Genomic DNA, 18,150 nt, shown 5'->3' with positions numbered 1-18,150 from the left:
GACAATGTGGTATATACATACAATGGAATATTATGTAGCCTGAAAAAAGAAGAAAATCTTGTCACATGCTACAAGGATGAACCTTGAGGACTTTCATTATGCTAAGTGAAATAAGCCAGTCTCAAAAGGACAAATACTATATAATCCCACTCATATGAAATATTTAAAGTAATCAGAATCATAAAGACAAAAAATAGAAAGGTGGTTGCCAAGGGATGGGAGGGTGAGGGAGGAGAAGTGGGGAGCAAATCAGTGTTTAATGAGTATAGAGTTTTAGTTTTGTACAAGAAAAATTTCTAGATATCTGTTGCAAAGCAATTGAAATATACTTAAATACTAAACGTACACCTTAAACATGGTTAAGATAGTAAATTTAATGTCATTTTATCACAATTTTTTAAAATAATATTTAATCATATTCATGATATATTAGGAATATTAATATTTAAAAAAACCTAATGATACTCCTGGTATATTAAGTGAAGAAGGCAAATATGAGAATAGTATAGCATACCATTCACATATAAAATACTTTAAGTTTACACACCCAAAATGTGAACATTTATTAACTCCTAGGTAAAGCTAAAAGTTCTTTTAATACTTCTTTTATCTATAGTTTCTAATAAAATTTATAAAAAATACTTTTTACAATTTATGAGAGGCCACAAAAATACATCATTGGCCTTATGAATAGAGAGAGAGACATTTGTGATTGCTTCACTAATGCTTTATATCTAACATTTTAAAGGTGTGCTTTAACTATACAGAGCTTGGAAGAAGAGAAGCTGCATTTGAGTACTGAACATTTGAAAAGATTCATTAGGGATCTTTCAATCTTGAGTCTTTGGCTTTGGTACATAAGATCTATCACACAGCAGATGTGCTCCCATGTAGCTCTTGAGGCCAAAGAGTTGAAACTGTGGTATTATTTCTCCCAATAGTGTGTTCATCTTGAAACCAAGAAAACTGAGAATGTTGATAAGCTGACAAATTTATTTTTAACTGTTTAGCAATCTCATAAAGTTAAGCCAAAAAGTGCCTACTGCTGATCTGGAGGATGTTTTGCCAGTAGCTGAAGATATTACTAATGTCCTCTCCAAATGCTGTGAGTCTATCTCTGATGATTGCATGGCCAAAGAGGTAAGACAGTCTTTCTTATCATTGCCATGTACCAGGTATTGAACACCAACTGCTGAGTGGCAGGCACTCTTCTAAGCCCGAGTTCATGTGCATTATCCTCATGGATGCTCACATGTATTCTATAAGACATAAATAATTCTTAGCACCAACTGTACAGATGAGGAAACAGAAGCTTAGCAAGGGTCACAAATTTGAGACCACACAACTAGTAAGTGGCAAAGTCCATATGCAAGAATGAAATTATCTGACTCCCAAGATCTTATGCTACTTGCACTGTGTGGTATTCATCACCACATGTGGTCATTTAAATTTAATTTTAAAGTTAAACATAGTGATAATTGAATATGATTTAAAATTCAGTTCTTCAGTTACACTAACCACATTTCAAATGCACAGTAGTATTGGACAGTGCAAATACAGATAATTTTTATTATTGCATAAAGTTCCATTAGGTAGCACTTCCACCATTATACTAGTAGAAACTACTACTGTTTTTATTATACTTTTTATAATTTGATGCCCATCTCAAATTTTTTTTTACCATTTTTTGTTTTCATAATCCTTTAAAACTATGCAAATAATTGCTTTAGCTAAAGGGTCAGTCTCCAAGGTCTTGTCAATCTCTGTAGTAATAGATACATTGTGTTGTCTCATCCTTTTCCATTAAAAATGCATGTCTGTGTTAATAGATATTTTTCTATAAGGATTTATAATGGCAAAATAGGAGTCCATTGCATATATCTATGTCATGTATTGCATCGGTCTACCTAAACACAGCATATTTTTATTTTACTAATCCTCTGTTGTTGTATTTAGGTTGTGTTGGTTTTTTAATATTTTAAGCAATGATGCACTTAATAGCCTTATCGTGGTTGTCCTTTTATCCATAATTATTTTCTGACCATAAATTTTTAAAAAATAGAATTGTACATTTTTAAGACTTTTAGTACATATTGACAAATTGCCTTTCCAAATATTTTACCAATTTTCTGAGAGTATTCACACTGACTTTCATAAATATGATGCCAAAGCCTATGTAATTTTTATTTTAAATTAGACCATCAGAAAACTGACAATGCACAAACCATTTGTTTTGTAGCTGCCTTTACACACAGTAAAAATCTGTGAACATTTATCCACAAAGAATTCTAAGTTTGAAGACTGTTGTCAAGAAAAAACACCCATGGATGTTTTTGTGTGCGTTTACTTCATGCCAGCTGCCCAAGCCCCTGAGCTTCCAGATGTGGAGTTGCCGGCAAACAAAGATGTGTGTGATTCAGGAAACACCAAAGCTCTGGATAAGTAAGTAGTGGTCATGTGAAAATGTGTTCCCATTTTAAGTTCTCTGGATAAAAAGCGGGGACCAGCCAAATGTAGGGAAGGTTTGCTGTCATCCATTTCAAACATAGGTAAAGTACTATTTTTATGCTTTTCACGGACTTTAAGTATCTGTTAATCGATTAGAAATGACTAGAATTTTTAAAACATCACAATTCATTGAGTTTGACAGAAAGATTTTGGATAGTGAGAAAGAAGCTTAGAGTTCTAATTCTACCTTCTTTGATTCCTGTGCATGGCCAAAAGAAGTGACTTGACATTTTTGAACTTCGGCCTATCATTAATTAATTTGAAAATGTTAATACTTGCGTTACTTAGCACACAGATTGCTAATGAGAAATACATGTAAGAATGTAAGTGAAAGTAAATGTGAAAACATAGCTTTGTATACAATGCTGAACCCATGTAAAATACATCATACAACCAGAAATGTTTATCATATTATTTACTAGTTTTATCATAATACTTCTGGTTTAAAGTCATAAATCAAAAGCCTAAAGTATACTAAACTTTTGGACAAGAAGCATTTGATGCAAATAAAAGAGACGGCAAAAGCAGAATATCTTTTCTTAACAATTATCAATATTCATTTTCATTAAATTTAAAAAGAGATTAAACCAAAGAAATGGTAAGTTTTTATCTTGTTTCATCCAACTAAAAAAAGAAATAAAATAAATATACCATGGGTTGAATAGATGTGTATGCATACTCATGGCATAAGAATATTTCAGTAATAGACCAGGCATGATGGCTCACACCTATAATCCCAGCACTTTGGGAGGCCGAGGCAGGTGGATCACGAGGTCAAGAGATCAAGCCCATCCTGGCCAACATGGTGAAACCCCATCTCTACTAAAAATACAAAAATTAGCTGGGCATGGTGGCACATGCCTGTAGTCTCAGCTACTTGGGAGGCTGAGACAGGAGAATTGCTTGAACCCAGGAGGCAGATGTTGTGGTGAGCCAAGATTATGCCATTGTACTCCAGCCTGGGTAATAAGAGCAAAACTCTGTCTCAAAAAAAAAAAAAAAAAAAAAAAAAATTCACATATAGTTTGAAGCAGCAATTAGCAATATCAGATGGCAGAAGTTAGATAGGACTGAAACTTTAATTTACATTTTAATAAATGTTTATTGTTTTTATAAGTGTATAGATGGCAGTGGGATAAGACAAAATGAAGGAATTTACACAAACCTATTTTCACAGAAAAGCCTTTTAAAGTACCCACATGATGCTTTATATGAGGTCAAATGTATTACGTTTGCACACAGTTCCACATGCATTTGAAATAGATATGTTTATATATAATATAAATGTATATTACAAAGCTTTAATTCAGTATTGACTAGTCACAATAGCAAGTATTAATAACTTGTATCTCAAAGAAAGTATTTTATAATCCAAAACATGTTAATTTAGAGTCAGTCTGAGCTAAATCTCTTCTTTTAATTAAGAGACAGAAACCATGGCTCTGCCTTTATAACAGATGTTTCACATTTCAAAATGTAGGCCAGGTGCAGTGGCTTATGCCTATAATCCCAGCACTTTGAGAGGCTGAGGCAAGCAGATCACTTGAGGTCAGAAGTTCCAGACCACCCTGGCCAACATGATAAAACCCCAACTCTACTAAAAATACGAAAATTAGCTGGGCGGGTGCCTGTAATCCCAGCTACTCAGGAGGCTGAGGCATGAGAATCACTTGAATTCAGGAGGCAGAGATTGCAGTGAGCCAAGGTGGAGCCACTACACTTCAGCCTGAGTGACAGAGGGAGACTCCATCACACACAAAAGAAGTAAATATCCCCTTTTCTCCCTCATGCTAGATATACATATGAACTAAGCAGAAGGACTCATCTTCCAGAAGTATTCCTCAGTAAAGTACTTGACCCAACCCTAAAAAGACTTGGTGAATGCTGTGATGCTAAAGACTCAACTGCCTGTTTTAATGTTAAGGTATATTTACTAGATTTTCTTTATTAAGCACCTACATCAAGGGTTGGCAAATTATAGATCATGGGCCAAAACTTGCTCACTGCCTACTTTTGTATGGCTTACAAACCAAAAATAGAAAAATGGTTTTACAGTTTTACATTGTTGGGGGGGAGGACAATAGAACATCAGTATCTCATGACCCATGAAAATCATACAAAATTCACACTTCAGTGTTTATACATTAACTTCCACTGGAACAGTCATCTTCATTGTTTCTGCAAAGCTTACAACTGCTTCTGTACAGAATTGAGTAGTTTCAACAAAGACCATATATGCCCTGCAAACCCTAAAGTATTTATTATCCAGCCTTCTGTAGAAGATATTTGCCAGTGCTTAATGTAGGCAACATTTTGATTTGACTGCCTGATGGGACAATGTTTCAAGACAAATAATTTTGTTATGCAATTATTGTTTTCTTACAGGGCCCTCTACTAAAGAAGGAACTGGCTTCTTTCATTGACAAGGGACAAGAACTATGTGCAGATTATTCAGAAAATACATTTACTGAGTACAAGAAAAAGTAAGAAACTTGTTCTGGCTGTATCCTCCAAATTTATCAATAATATTTTCTTAGTACTATGAATTGAAAGCATAGTTGAAAATGTAAGATTGTCTTCAGTGAACAATAAAAAGAGGAGGCACAATTAGGAGTTTTTTTAAATAGTCAGAATCTCATAGAGTAGAATAATAGACATTGGAGACCTCAAAGGGTGGGAGGGTGGAGAAGGGTGAAGGATAAGGAAGTCCCTCTTGGGTACAGTGTACACTATTTGGGTGATGGTTGCACTAAAAGCCTAGACTTCACCACTGTGCAATACATCTATGTAACAAAAATGCACTTGTACCCCCTAAGTCATTTTATTTTTAAAAAGTAGTTCAAAATCTATCTGTATAAGAAGAAGCTAAGTGTTTTTCTGGGGGAAAATTGTCATGTGTATCAAGTGGGTGGGCAATTGAAACACAGCCACAAAAGTATAGATTACAAAATCTATCTGCAGGAACTTGATTCAAAATGGCAAAATGAGTACATAGCTTGTCACCATTTTTATCCCAGAATTTTCTGTAGATATTGCTATATAAAATTGAGGACCTATAAAACTGCTGAGAAACATTATAACTTCATGGCATATTGCCTGGCAAGAAGACCCACACTTTCAATCAAGCATAGTGTCAGCCATCAACTGCATATATTCCCTATAAATTAGAAATAGAAATCTTAACCACCAATAATATTATTGGTGGTTTTGTTTTCTCAAGTCATTTTTCTCAGTGAGGAGGAGGAAAAGCATTTCTCTATTAATAGGCATTAACTGTAGAATAATAGGCCATAGTAAGGAAAGAAGTGGTACTGGGTTCTTGAGGAAAGTCTCCATTGAGAAAACTATGTCATTTTCCCAAACTACATTTAGTAAATTTCTCAGATCCTAATCCCTACCCACCTCCCCCCTACTTCTTTTTTGCATGAGTCTCTTCTTGCTTCATTTGAGCACCCCCTCCCCACTACCTTGGGGTTCAACAATGCTTTTATGAACTAACTGATCCCCTTTACCCTTTTGTGCCCTCCCAGCACCCACCCTTGCCAAGCCCAAGTCTACATTAATATGGGTCTTCTTACCTCCCATTGCCCAGTGCTGGGCTGGCAAGCATTTCCTGAGTAAAGTCATAAAACCAGGCTGGGTTGTTTATCATGAGTGTGAAGAGACACTGAGATCATTGATTGTTCAAATTGAAAGAATCAGGAGACATCAAGTCCCATCACTATCCTGAAAGAGAGATGAAGAGTTCGTTTTTAGTAGAGCTAAATACAAAAGCCAGTTTTCTGACTCTCATATCAGTGTTTTCCAACATAGTGAGTTGAGAAGTAGGTAAACTGAAGGTGAAAGTATATAAATTATGAGAGAAAAAAAAAGGCATTAAGTTTGCCAACTTAATGAGGTCCTGTAGAGGAAATATTTTTTAAGGAATTTGAAATCTAAAACTGAAGAGAAGATGAAAGGTTAGGAAAAAAATAGAAGTATTCTTCCATGTTGAAGTAATGAGCAAATGAAAGAATAAAGACTGGAATTCCAGTTCAGCAGTTATTTGTATGTTTACGTTCATGATCTCGAAGAGGCATAGGTTTCACTTTCTGACCTCAAACTGACGTTTCTATACCACAGGTGTAGAATTTTCTTGAGACTGGCAAGTATTTCTATTTTCATTTTTATTGTAAAAGATCTGAAATGGCTATTATTTTGCATTAGACATTTTTATAAAATAAATACATCTAGTAAGATCTTACATTTAAATGTTTTTTCAGACTGTCAGAGCGACTAAGAGCAAAATTGCCCGACGTCACACCCAAGGAACTGGCAGGGCTGGTTGACAAGCGCTCAGACTTTGCCTCCCACTGCTGTTCCGTAAACTCACCTCCTCTCTACTGTGATTCAGAGGTAGGAGAATGTAACCCTCTACTTAACACAGCAGAATAACTTAAGAACTTATGCACTCGGATCTATTCATTTCTTTCCTGTTATTGAGACACCATTATGTGACAGGCTTTTCCTGGTGCTATTATAACTTGGCTGTCTTTGCAATGAAAGTAAGAAACATAATTGTTTTCATGTTATACTCATTTAAAAGCAAGTTGCGGCAGTTGTGAAACATGAAATTTTATACTTTTTTAAGAAACAAAAAAGTTTGTGAATACAGGCAACAAAGAACACATAGTGTTTTACAAATTGTGGGTTGTAACCTAGTAACAGCCTTTTTAAATGAAAAGGAGAAGAATAAGAATACAGTGAAAACATCCAAGTTCATTACCTTCACATAGTGAAGGTAAATTGTATTTCATGTATCTGTGTCTGTGATTATGTAGATACATACATATGCATGTTTAGGTAGGTAGATTGATAAAAGGAAATACTTTTAGAAAAATGGGGTTATATCATAGTTTCTATTAATATGTTAATTATAGAAATATTACATTTGTTTTAACATGACATAAGAAAAAGAAATGCAACTGAAGAATTTCTAAAGGTCACATAAATGTTTCTTTAAGAGTTATTTTCTAAAAGCTAAAAAATGATTTTAAAGAATATTAAAATGTTAGTCTTCTTTATTACAAATTTCTTTTTAGACACTATCTATTGGTTCCAAACTCTGAAAGATAAAGATACTAGAACTCCTATATCTTCCAACTTCCCTCTCTACTTCCTTCAATTTTGGATAGTTCCTGGGTTCATCTTTCTTTAAATGTTCCTTCCCCTCATCCCTGTCTCTTCTTTTTCTTTTTTCCCCTCCCGCTTCCTGGTTCAGGTCCAATAATGTTAACAGTAAAATAACCCCTTCCCCTATTCCCCTTCTCCTTTCTCTCTTTCCCCTTCTCTCCCATAAATGTATTTGCATAGTTGCCAGATCATTTATTTTTTAACTTGTGCAAAACACGGGCAGTTCTGGCCAGACCTTTCTGTTTTCTCTGATGGTATTAATAGATGAATTATTGTTTATCTAATCACTGCATCTGAATCGTATTGGTTTTCTCCTATGAACCACAGTGTTAGGTTGGGATCTTGTATTCTGCCATCTTTATATAGACTGAAGGTGTGAGAGAGGGGAGGAGACTTCAAGTAGGCTGTGTGAGCCCACTGTTAGTGGACCTGAGCTATGCTCCAATTTCTGAGACTTCAAGCATCTTATTCTAAGATTTCTTTCACTAAGTAAGCATCTGCCTTGTTCTCATGGTGAGGGGTGTGTTTTGATGGCTTTTTCGGAAAATGTCAGCCCATATGTTCACATCCTCCATTTTACCTGTTACTCTCCAGCAAGCATTTCATTTTTTTAGAAGAGCCAAAAGGTAAAAACACTTCATTTCACTTAACTGCTTATTTGGAGACATTAGTAATAACTCCAAGAATTTTGTTGTCTTGTCCATTCTATTTCTGAAATATAGAGGCAGGGTAAGGAATAATTCTATGCCATACCAAATGATACTTAGATTAAATGATTTAATGCCAATTAGAAGCCCTTAAGCCCCCTTTTTTTTTTTTTTTTTGGAGATGGAGTCTCATTCTGTCACCCAGGCTGGAGTGCAATGGTAAGATCTTGGTTCATTACAACCTCTAACTCCTGGGCTCAAGTGATTCTCCTGCCTTAGCCTTCCAAGTAGCTGGGATTACAGGTGTGTGCCACCACACCTAGGACATTTTTGTGTTTTTAGTAGAGATGGGGTTTCACCATATTGGCCATGCTGGTCTGGAACTCCTGACCTCAAGTGATCCACCCGCCTCGGCCTTCCAAAGTGCTGAGATTACAGGTGTGAGCCACCACGCCTGGCCAGAAGCCCCTTTCTATAAGTAAAATAATTTAAGAATTTACATGAAGTTTTATTCATTTATTAGCCACGAAAGCAACAAAGCCCAATTTCTATTAGAGCACATTTAAAAATATTCAAGAACTTAATTTTTAAAAAAGCAAGTCAAAATTTATATTTTTTAAAAAAGTATAAATGTTCAAAGAAAACTATAAAGATCATCTAGTGTAATTTCTCACTCAGTTAATTCCTTCCAGAGGTGCATTCAGCCTTCACTTAAGTTTTTTTGTTTTTTGTGGGTTTTTTTGAGGTGGAGTCTTGCCCTGTCGCCAGGCTGGAGTGCAGTTGCACGATCTTGGCTCGGCTCACTGCAATCTCTGCCTCCTGGGTTCAAGCGATTCTCCTGCCTCAGCCTCCCGAGTAGCTGGGACTACAGGTGCACACCACCATACCCAGCTAATTTTTGTATTTTTAGTAGAGATGGGGTTTCACCATGTTGGCCAGGATGGTCTCAATTGCCTGACTTTGTGATCCACCCATCTTGGCCTCCCAAAGTGCTGGGATTACAGGCATGAGCCACCGAGTCCAGCCATTTAAATTTCCATAGTCAATTTATCTACTCCTAGGAGTAGAAATGGAAATGGCCTATTTCATTACCAGGTAGCTGCATTGAATGTTCTCTTATTCAATGAGAACTATAAATTAAGCTGTGATATTCCCGGTGTAATTTCTCCTGAGATCACCCTGGCTTTTGCTAGCAACTAGAAAATGTCTCTGTTAGCAATAGCAGCTGTCTTATACTTAAAGTGGCTTTTAAAAAATTAGGCTGTGTAAATTATTTTTTTAAAGTCTTGGGCTATGCATACCAAATTTCTTAATATTCATATTTTAGTAAAGTTTTATTTGTTTTGTTTTGATTTCCTTTACTATATGGTAACTAAGAAATAAGTCTTAGTTTGACAAATGGAATTACATATTTTTCCAATGTCTTCCTTATAACTTTAGGGATTCTGGTTTCTTTTCTAATTTCCATATTTACACTCTGGTCCCAAATCTATTTGCTAATCTTGTTTGTAACAATTTATAAAGTCAGAATTCCAAATGAAAAGAGTACGGTAGAATAAAAGCCCTTTTTTTAAGTTCTACTGCCAAATATGCCATCTTTATTGTTCATTAAAATCCAAACTACTTAAGATTTTCAACATAAAAACAGAAGAAGCTGGATTGTCAGAATATTTTGTGGGCATTAAAACATTTTTCACATAAAATAATTAAATTGAACAGTTCTTTCCTTTCATACCAACTTGCTTTTTGAGTTTCAATTTAGGTGGCCTTAACCCAGAAAAATAAAATCACCTTACATATAAGTTGTTTCCTACCAGAAAATTTTCTCTGAGAGTCTATTACAAAAGAAGAAAAAAAAAACCAGTCTAAATGTTCTTTTAGAGTCTATAAGAAATATCACTCCTGAAATCCTTCCCTACCCCTTTGTCTATGCAGATAAGCACTGTCCTGCCTAATACTGTACAAGACAAATTGAGCTTTAAGCATAAGTTCATGCTCACTTCTAGCCCCTTGTTTTTTATTTACTTGAGTTGGTTTTCAATATATTTTTCATTATAACATATTGCCATTCAAATCACCACAATGATGAGAAGGCAAGTTTGTAGCTATCCCTCTTCTTGCGTTATCACCAATAAATTTATAGCAGCTGAGTAGCTTACCTTTCAGTAATTGCTAAAGTAGAGTGAGATGGAGTTATTGAGATGAATGCAGTTATTGAGTTACTTGTGCATATTTGATTATTCAGAGCACTCAGAGATTAAACCTTCTGCTGTTTCAATTAGCCTTCTGATTGCCTTTCTACACTGACCATATAGCTAGGCAGGCAAGTTCATCCCTCCTTTCTGATTTTAGTACAACATCTGTTTGCACAGCATTCTCTTTAATTTCCAATGCTCAACGTGAATGTCCCACTTTCTCTATAATATTTGGATCATAATTTGTGAGATGTCTTTGTCATATATTTGCTTGACAAAATTTTTCCTTAAAAGTGATATCCATCTACTCCTTTCCCTCCCATCACTTATATCCAGGGATCAGTCTCTACTTGTCATTCCAAATACACTTGGCACAAGTACTGGAAGATTGGCAAAAGGGGCCTCTGAACCACATTAATTTAGTGTTTCATTACATGGGTATCTACCCCTATCCTCACCCTTATCGTGAAATGAGCAGGAAATAGAACAACCATGTCATTTTCTTTTGGTTTTACCATGGCATTCTCAGAACTGATTCATTTGCTTATGCCAAAAAGGCCCATTTGCCTGCAGAAAAACATACAGTTACAAAATTAGACTTGAAATATTTTTTTCTCTTTCTACCATCATTCAGGCAGGGCATCCCCTTGTGCTCTTCTGAGAACTCATTACTATGCTTCCTTTAAAATGTTTCAGCTAGTGAGCATCAGATATGATTTCCCAAAGTATTCTGAAAGTCACTGTAATATGCTGGAATTGATCACAAAAGTCTTAAAAACATAGAGACAGATACAAATAGCCAAGTGGAAGGCAGGCAAAGACGATACTGACAAGCAGAGTGATATACTGTCTATCCCCTCCCCTTTGCCTTTCTTATATTAGGAAAAACTAGTATATTCACTGTAGTTTGTTTTATTTCTCGGTATAAGTAGATTTTATAATCCTCAGTGTCGTAGCTATCATTGATTAAGCTATTGCTATATGTTAAGCAGAACTATTCATAGCCTGACACATATGTATTTATAGAATAACCCAAAACATTTCTAGATGTTATTATTTTAATTCCCATTTTACAGATGTGTTGCATCAAATTTGTAGAGGCTACATGATATTAAGAAAATCTAACTTTATTCTATATTAGTCTGTTACTCTCCCTCAATGTCCTTGTCTTAGACTTTAGCCCTAATTTAGCTAATCGTGACAAAAGCAAAGTATTGCTACCAGAAGACTATTGACTGAAAATCCAAAATTATTGTTAAGTAGCAAAAAATGATACTATGTTGGTAGTATCACTCTGAATTCTACTCGCCTCACTTCCTTGGACTCTTCCTCCATTAGATATTCTCTCTTCTTTTACATCAACATTTTTTACCAGCTCTGTCTAATTTGTATTAAAGTTATTCTTCTTATCTGAAAAAAATAATAAATAAGTCACTTTAGACACTTCCCTAGCTATATTTCTTTCACCTCCCCTTACAGCCAAGATTCTTATAAGAATACCATATACACCAACTCCTCACACCTTCTATTAATTTCTCAACCCTTTGGAGTCTGGCTTTTGATGGTACTGTATGATTATCAACAAAGGCATGCCAACAATATTCTTATTGCTAAATCTCATAAACATTTTTTAGTTCTTACCAACTGTCTCTGCAAAGCACTTGATACCCGTAAGTATTCCTTCCTTCTTGAAACAATTTCTTTAGCATCTGCATTATTATTTTCTACTTTTTGTCTTTCTATGATTCTTCGCTTCTTCTTCTATTTCACATTGTCCTCTTCCTTTACCTATCCCTTAAATTTGTTTTCCAGGGTTTTTTCCTTGGTCTCCACTTCCATGACGCTACATTTTCCCAACTTTTTTCATCAATGCATATGCCTTGAATCTCCAAATCTCTACCTCCAACCATGATCTCTCCTTCAGCATCAAGCTTTTTATCTAACTGTCTATGGGACTTTCTTTTCCCCCAGTAGCTTGTCCCATAAGAAATCTTAAATCAACATGGCCAAAATATAGGCCAACTTCTATAACCTTCTCTTGAGTTTTTTAAGTTTATGATTATTATCATCATTTACCCATTGCCCACGATAAAAATTTAGTGACTCTTTTTATTTATCCTTCTCTTATTCCTTATGCAGCAAATAAAATTGCAAATCCCATCAATTCTAACTCTGTAATGTCTCTCAATCTCCCACCCACATTCTTCTACATTCCTAATATTTAGTTTCAGGCAATCTTTCGCCTAGATTACAGCCTGTCCTTTGGTCTCCCACCTCCAGTCTGCCCACATTGCCTCACTTCTAATCCCATCTCTATGCTGAGGTCAAATCAACCTTTTTAAAACACAAAAATGGTTAATACACTACCCTAATACTTTTCATTGCTTCCAAATTAAAAAGTACACTTTTTTTTTTTTTTTACCAAATAGAGATATTTTGGACCTTGATTTCTTCTCCAAGCAGTAATTTGCTATCACCCCTTGTCGTGCCTCCTGCTTGGGTTCTCCTGAACTACTTGCCATTTTCCAAATGCGTTGAACTTGCTCTTACCTCAAAACCTTTGCACATAATAACTCCACTCAATTGCCCTATTTCGCATCAGGCTTGCTTTGGCTGAATCATTTATCAGGCTTTAGAGTTCAAGTTAGAAGACAAGACCTCCTCTGAGAACTCTTCCCTGACACTCAAACTTCTCTGTTGTCCCATACATTCCATGTGCACCCAATAATTAGCACTTATTAAACCCTACTGCCATTTTTTCTTGTTTACATTTCCCAGCAGACTGTAAGCCCTTCAAGGGCAGGGATGACGTAAAGCTAAATAAATGTGAAGGGTGGCTAATAAAAACTGCAATGTAACATTGCATTCTGGCAAGAATCCTCTGCTCTAACCAAGGTTTCAAGATTTTGTATACTTTCTGCATAATCTAGTAGTCTACAAATGAAATACTTCATAAATGATGTAACATTCCTTTTTCATTATCAGATTGATACTGAATTGAAGAATATCCTGTAGTCCTGAAGCATGTGTATTAACTTTGGTAAGTGTATTTTTAAAATCCAGGACCAAAGAATTCAGCACTGTACAGTGTATTTTAAATATCAAAGAATGGGAAGGAGATTTTAATAAATTTATCTACTCAAACTCGTTTTACAGATAAGAATATTAAGCAATGAGAAAAGTTAAAGAGCTTACACTTACACAAGAGCACACAGCCAACTTCTGATATATTTAAGACTAGAATCCAGGTTTACTGGCCCCCTGTCTTGTGCTTCATCCATCATAATCTCACATGTAACATAATGACAGTATAAAGAACATTTAAAGGATTCTCATGCACTTCAGTAGGAAGAACTCTGAGTGTAAAGACAGGGTTCATCAAGTCTTACAAATAACACAGCAGGGACCTTAGGAAGAAAGGGACTTTCTTATTCAAATTAAAACAACACTGTTAAAATATTATTACTTGCTTTTTTCAGTTACTATATTTTCACCTATTAAAAAATGCCAGATGAAGATATTAAGAACCTAAAATAGTTTATTCTGACATAACTTCACATCTTAAACTGAAGGTGACCTGAACTCTGCACATTTCAACAAAAACATTTTTTCTCCAGATTCAATTGTATTTATTCGAAAGAAATTATACATGAGACTTTAAAAGATGCAAACTGGTTTAGATCTCAGTTCTTAGCTGAACTGAGGCTTTTCAATAATGTCAATTATTTTGCTGACAACCGTGCCCAAAATAATGTAGACACAAAAGCCTTCTAATCCGTTGACTAATAACATTAAATTATTTCACCATGTTCATATTTTCAATTATTAATTATTTAAATCTTGTGAGGCAGTAAAAAAGAAAATTAACACTCTGAGAACCAGTACTAGGGGGATTGTCAAGAAAACTCATTTTTGGAATCACTCAACCTGGATTAGAATCCCCACTCTAAGCATCTGGCTTTGTGAATTTGAGCAAGTTATCTATTCTGTCAAAAGATGAGTTTCCTTTTATCTAAAATGAAAATTTCAGTATCTACCTCAATATAAAATTTCAATTTTTATGACTGAGATGATGTATATAAAATGTCTAAAAAAACTAAAAATGAATATTAGCAGTAATACTAGCAAAGTTGTTGCACTGATTATCCTACTAGTACTGAAATGAATCTAAAACGTTTTTCTGCCCATATATATGCCAAAGCACAAAATGTGCCACTGTCCTAAAGATAAAGTAAGTTTTCTCAATAACTTCCAAGGAAAATACTTTCTGATCTCACTAACTGCTAAATTATTACTCTTCCCCCCATTTGAATGAGTCTACTTTTCCTTTATCTCAATCCACATGTAATAATCTGCAAAAAGTTAAAATCCCAATACAAAACATTTACTTCACCTCTCATCCTTCAAGATTTCTTAAGTTTTAATTAAGAGTCAGGGTTATTTGGAAAGCTGTATGATAACTTTGATTTCAAATATGTTTTTCACTGGACTATTATTCTTCAGAACTCAGAGTGTATTTCCTTAATGTTATATGTTTTCAGGCTTTGGGAAAACTAAAATAGGAGAAGATATTCTAAGATAAGTAAAGGAGAAAGTAATATTCTGATGGATTTCAAAAGACTTCTTTTCAGAACAAATTTCACAAGTATTTTTAATGCTAATTAAATCAAGAGATAAATTTAGTTTGTCAATGACATATTAATGAAGATTCTAATATACTGATTCTTCTGGTTCAGGTCATTATTTTCATCTTCTGTAGACATTTCTTATCATTTCTCCTCTGTTAGTCTACATTTTTCTCTGACCTTTAATTAATTCTTTGATTTCTATACCACTCAATTTTTTGGCTTCCCAAATACATTGTGATCATCTGAATGGATTATTCACATTTCACTTATTCCTTCTTAAGATTGTTCACATATTCCTTCCATGGATATTGGCAACATTCATTCACTCTTCTGAGCTCAATTTTATCCACTGCCTATTTATCACTATTGCATTCTGCAATGATGAAGGCCTACCAACACTCAATTATTTTGGGAATAGTTACATGACTTTGAAAAGGAAAATTTTACCTCGTTCACAAGGTTATGAACCTCTGTGACCAGCCTTAGCTACTTGATATCCAGAAATAATGAGACCACAACTTTACCACTTGTCTTAGCTTTCCAGAACATAACCAACTGATTGCAGTTCCTGGGTTCCAGGGGGAGTTTTGTAGCTGTATTGGACAACTGTGAAGTCATTCAACTATCAGCAGCATTGCCTCAAAAATAACACAATCCTCGTCATGAGCTGCTCTAAATCTGAGTCTTAATGATTTCAGAGTAAATGCCGAGGACTTTCCCTCAGATAGATCAGTCTTTTCAATATATATTAAATTATTCGAGTAGAAAATATTAATTTTCTTCAATGATTTTTCCCTTGCTGTAGCAGGTAATCTCTTCAGCCACAGAAGTGGCACATAGTTTAGAGTGAAGCAGTTGCTAAAACCATTAAGCCAACTTGGTTGGCTGTGTATTTCATTTCCATTTAAGCCTACCCATCTCTAGTTAGGGACCTGAATCCCTCATTTAGAAGCTGAAGCCTTTTATCTCAAGGTATTCCAATCCCTAGTACTATCTACAATTCAACAGTTTCACGTTATTTCACTCTCAACTAGAGTCTTATTAAAAACTTCAGTTCTTATCTTGACAGTTATTGGTCTCCTTGATCAATCTTTTACTTCAAGCCTTCAAGTTCTAAATTGATGGTGGCCATACTTGCACGCACTTTTGGAGAGAGAATCGCTGTCTCTTAATAAATCTCACAAAGCCAGAAATATTTTGCCATTAGCTATAGAAGAAGTAGTGGTCCCTTCAGGTTGCCAAAACAATAAACGAGTTGGCTCACAATGTAGAATCAGGCTGGGTAAAAAATATTTTCGATACCAGAATCACAATCAACACAGAGAGTTGCTCACACTATGAGAGAAACATAGGAAGTCAGGCTGTGAGAAGATTCAAGTCTCTCATCCTATCCTCACTCCAAAGCATAAACTCACTGAAGACAATGAAACATGGAGTTTTTTATACTGTGCAAATAGAACTACGACATAACTATATTATATTGTCTTGGAAGAGGGGAAAAAAACTTAAAGGTAGACAAATTGGTCCTAATACAATGTAGAAGATGATTTGATAAAAATTCATACTCAGTGTTTTGCTAAAATAAAAACTACTAAACTATTGTCTCAATTCCATGATCAAGTGGACTCATTATGCCACTGGTTGACAGTTTTGCCCTGGCCATAATTGTTATTATCATAAAGCAGAAAGTCACATTCATCACTAGTTTAAAAAATATTTTAAAAACACTGCACAACGTACAATATACCCTGGGGTATCAATGGTAATGGCTTTATATGCCATATATATATATATATATATATACATATATATATGTATATATATGTATGTATTAATTATATAAATCCATCACTATTGGTATTGGAAATGTCCTACATTTTTTTTTTTTTTTTTTTTTTTTTTTTTTTTTTTTTTTTTGAGACGGAGTTTCGCCCTTGTTACCCAGGCTGGAGTGCAATGGCGCGATCTCGGCCCACCGCAACCTCCGCCTCCTGGGCTCAGGCAATTCTCCTGCCTCAGCCTCCTGAGTAGCTGGGATTACAGGCACGTGCCACCATGCCCAGCTAATTTTTTTGCACTTTTTAGTAGAGACGGGGTTTCACCATGTTGACCAGGATGGTCTCGATCTCTCGACCTCGTGATCCACCCGCCTTGGCCTCCCAAAGTGCTGGGATTACAGGCTTGAGCCACCGCGCCCGGCACATTTTTTTCTTAATCTGGACTTATGAGATAAGCCATAGTGGATATATGGGTCATCCTAGACAGACTAATTTTTGGCATAAATATTAAAATAGCATGAGGTTATATGCATCTATTGAGCAATGTTATGATTGTTGCCAATTAGCTCTGTTTTTCTAACATAAAATTCATTTCACTATTCTCATAGACCTAGAGCCAGAGCCACCCTGGGAAAATGACCTCTGATGACTTAACCTAAGCAAAACCACTGAGCTTCTGGGGAGACAACTAGGATACTTTCTACTTTTTCTAGCTACAGTGTCTTCATACAATGATAAGTATCATGATTTGCTATCAAAATAAATTGAAATACAATGCAAACCATAAATATGACTGAGAATTATGTGGATCTTTACAGTGTTGATCTTGAGAACTGTTCCTGTGTCTTTCACAAAAATGCCACAGTAGGCAATCTCATAAGGCCTGTTTTTGTCTAGATCTCTGCTGTTTCCTTCTAAAAGACTCAACATTAAGCATCCACTTTACAATTCCCAATATACTAAACTCCATTCCCTGATTGATTCTCAGGCTTAGCAGGTACCATTAAGAAAATGTTGAGCCAGTCACAGTGGCTCACACCTGTAATCCCAGTATTTTGGAAGGTCGAGGTGGGTGGATCACAAGGTCAAGAGTTTGAGACTAGCCTGGCCAACATAGTGAAACCCCATCTCTAATGAAAATACAAAAATCAGCCAGGCATTGTGGCATGTGCCTGTAATCTCAGCTACTCACGATGCTGAGGCAAGAGAATTGCTTAAACCT

The 18,150-nt window shown here is 35.3% G+C and overlaps 1 protein-coding gene across 1 annotated transcript in view; it reads left to right on the top strand.

The window, feature by feature from the left end:
- Positions 1 to 17,716, top strand: part of GC (GC vitamin D binding protein) — a 39,152-nt gene extending 21,436 nt beyond the window's left edge. The window contains exons 7-13 of the mRNA XM_010342581.3: positions 1,011 to 1,140; positions 2,240 to 2,442; positions 4,303 to 4,432; positions 4,894 to 4,991; positions 6,771 to 6,903; positions 13,508 to 13,562; positions 17,537 to 17,716. Coding sequence (XP_010340883.1) covers positions 1,011 to 1,140; positions 2,240 to 2,442; positions 4,303 to 4,432; positions 4,894 to 4,991; positions 6,771 to 6,903; positions 13,508 to 13,537 — 724 coding nt within the window. The 3' untranslated portion in view covers positions 13,538 to 13,562; positions 17,537 to 17,716. The remainder of the gene's footprint in view (positions 1 to 1,010; positions 1,141 to 2,239; positions 2,443 to 4,302; positions 4,433 to 4,893; positions 4,992 to 6,770; positions 6,904 to 13,507; positions 13,563 to 17,536) is intronic.
- The last annotated feature ends 434 nt before the right edge of the window (positions 17,717 to 18,150 follow it).

Source organism: Saimiri boliviensis, chromosome 3, assembly GCF_048565385.1.
Source record: "Saimiri boliviensis isolate mSaiBol1 chromosome 3, mSaiBol1.pri, whole genome shotgun sequence".
Lineage (NCBI taxonomy): Eukaryota > Metazoa > Chordata > Mammalia > Primates > Cebidae > Saimiri > Saimiri boliviensis.
Note: the sequence above shows the minus strand (reverse complement) of the source record. Positions and strands in the feature narration are given on the sequence as shown.